Source organism: Sinocyclocheilus rhinocerous, unplaced genomic scaffold (assembly GCF_001515625.1).
Source record: "Sinocyclocheilus rhinocerous isolate Xijiao unplaced genomic scaffold, SAMN03320098_v1.1 scaffold5165, whole genome shotgun sequence".
Lineage (NCBI taxonomy): Eukaryota > Metazoa > Chordata > Actinopteri > Cypriniformes > Cyprinidae > Sinocyclocheilus > Sinocyclocheilus rhinocerous.
The window spans coordinates 145754-148736 of NW_015652777.1; the positions used below are offsets into that span (position 1 = coordinate 145754).

Here is a 2983-nt window from a genome sequence, read left to right on the forward strand (position 1 = left end):
TCAATCCTGCCGAAGAAAGAAAATACAGCTACAGGAACAGACTAGTCTGTTTTGGGGGTTTTAGAGGGATTTTGGACACTTGTCAGCTGGTTATGCATGAAAAAAGTAGTGTGTTCAAGCTCAGATCAGGTAGAAAACTAACTTTAAACCCTTAACTAGGATCAGAGAGGTTCAGTTGCGGATGAGACTTGAATGGAAATGCAGGTTTTGTGTGAAGTCACAGCAGCAACAGAAGGGAAGAGAGATGCTCTGTTTCCGTTGTGTTGCTTGCAATGACAAATCAAACATGTAGCTTGAGATGAAATCACAGAAACAGGAAATGAAGATCAGAGAATACAAAAACATAATAAACATCAGCATTATATGGACACAGTAAATAAGTCTCTTACTTTTCCACCATTTCTTTGTCGTATTTACACCGTAGTTCCTGCAGCTCTGTTCGGGCCGAGTTCAGTGCTGGGAGACAGAGAAACGGGTGCCATTATTGACCTCTGACTTCATATCAAGCCTCAGTCGACCTCACTGTTTGATACGGATCTTACATGACTGAAGCGCTTTGATCCGGTCCTCAGCCTGGCCGAGTCTGACAGGCAGCGAAACGTCTGATTCATGTTCCTCCCTGTGGAAACGGCGAGACAGAAGAGAGATCAGAACAGGAAGTGACTGAAACCCCCACTGAGAAATTATGAAACCCTTGAATGGATCTCTGGAAACTCTGCTAAGCGTCTTATTCAGAGATGAATACAGTAGCATACTACAGCATGTAAATTGCTAAATGTGAAGTATATAACAGAGTACACAGTGTGAGATGCAGATTAAAAACTATGTGATTAAAACTATATATATATATATATATATATATATATATATTATAATTCATAACTATAGAAGTAGACAGTATGCAATATATGATCAATGGAAAAAAACATTATAACTATATTGAGATCCAAACATCTTCATTTGGTGCATTTAAAATGATAAAGGCCTGTGTATAAAGCAGTTCTATGTGAATAATGGCTAAACATAGTTAAAGATTTAATTGATTGTTACTTTCTTATGTTCATATTCATAGTGTTGCAGTAGGGCACAGAAGTAATTTCATTACAACATATCAAAATCTGCAACAGACGCCTCTAAGTATTTATTTATCTATTCAATTTTAGGTGTGATATCCCACAAGGCAATGCACTCAACTGAGACAAATTATGTGCATATCAGTCACAATTCTTAAAATTTTTACACAAAAAAGCACTTGATGCAATGCACTTGAATGAGACAAATTATTCCATAAGGCAATGCACTCGGTTATGTGCATATCAGTCACAATTCTTAACATTTTTACACAAAATTTGATTACAAATTATAATTTAATCAACTTTTTTTTATATATATTTTTTTAAATAGAAATAATTATTGCTGATATGCCAAATGAACAGCATTTACTGAACTAGACAGATATACAGACATAGAGCATATAGTATGCAGTATGTTTTGTGTCAGATCTTCTGTGGGTTACGTACCCTTCCTGTGGGTCCTGGTGATTTTGGAGCGGGGCGTCTCCATCCTGGACGTTCTGTGTGCTGTTTGGTGTCATCATGTGGGGCCGCTGTGACGACGCCTCCCCCGTCTCCACGGTTACAGGCCCCACCTCTGTGTGTTCTAAACACAATTAATTACATTGTAACCAGTCCAATCTCTCTTTGGAATAACAAGTGCAACCTAACAGTGATCAGATAAGATTTTCACATTTCACATTTTTCTTGAAAGAAATTAATTTATTCAGCAAGGATGCATTAAATTGATCAAACATGACAGTAAAGACATTTGTAATATTACAAAATATTTATATTTAAAATAAATGCTGTAATTTAGAATTTTCACCAAACAATCCCAAAAAATTGTGTCACGGTTTCAACAAAAATATGAAGCAGCACAACTGTTTTCAACATTAATAATAAGAAATGTTTCTTGAGCAGCAAATCAGCTTATTACAGTGACAGACTCATTTTAATATACTGTATATATATATATATATATTATTTTTTTTTTTTGCTATATTTTGGTGGATAAAAAAAACTCTTTTTGAGGGCAGATTTAAAGTGAAAAATTATTCATAATTGAATTAAATATTTATTTTATTCTAAAAATGCAAGTTTTTTTGTTTAGGGTTGGGTTGTAGGTTATGGTTAGTCTGATTGATTTGATTTATATCAGAAGTCAATCAAAAGTCTCCAGTAACACTATAAAAATATTTTTTCTAAGTTTTAAAATAATTATTGGATTATTGGAGTATGTCTTACAAGAAAATACTATTTTAGTCTTTGTAATTTAAAAATGTAAATTTTAATTCAATGTGTTACTTGCTGTTTCTTTGTAATTCTTTGTAATATTTACCATGCAAGTTAAAAATTGTTTCTATGTTGTAACTTAAATTAGAGTAGTATGAGTCATAAATGCTTAGTATAATGTTTAATTCATTGTTTTCAATAATAAGAACAGAAACCGTATATATAGTAATTTATTGGGCTGTTCCCCTTTAAGAAAACATTGCCCATAATGCTATTCAGATAGAGAGCGCGCTGAGAAGACGTGAACGGAGTATGTGTGTATGCTGCTAAAGTGAATTAATCCCTGTAAAACTACCTGAAACTACAGTAAATCAGTTCTTTTGTTTTAATTCAAGTCGTCAGAGTTCATTATTGCTTGTTAAGCGAAGAAGACACGACATTCTAAACCATTTTTTTCAGTGTAGAGAACAATGTGTGTATGTGAAAGAGCATACTGTATGTTATAGTTTATCGTGTGTTTTAGACTCTGACCTGCTTTGTCAAGGCACTCCAGGTGTTTTCTCCAATGCTCAGAGATTTCTGTGACCAGAGGGTCACCGTCAGGAGCCGAACGCTGAAGTTCTGCCAGACGCTCCTGTGTGGCCTGCAGCAGCGGAGCCGGATCTGCACACACACAGACACAGACACAGACACAC

At 34.9% G+C, this 2983-nt stretch overlaps 1 protein-coding gene across 1 annotated transcript in view; it reads right to left on the reverse strand.

Moving 5' to 3' along the window:
- The window catches only part of LOC107715151 (homeobox protein cut-like 2), a gene marked incomplete at its 5' end in the record, with an annotated part of 53894 nt that overhangs the window by 23820 nt on the left and 27091 nt on the right, over positions 1-2983 (reverse strand). Inside the window, 4 exons of the mRNA XM_016521211.1 lie at positions 390-456; positions 543-619; positions 1521-1659; positions 2820-2951. Of these exons, the coding sequence (XP_016376697.1) occupies positions 390-456; positions 543-619; positions 1521-1659; positions 2820-2951 (415 nt within the window). The remainder of the gene's footprint in view (positions 1-389; positions 457-542; positions 620-1520; positions 1660-2819; positions 2952-2983) is intronic.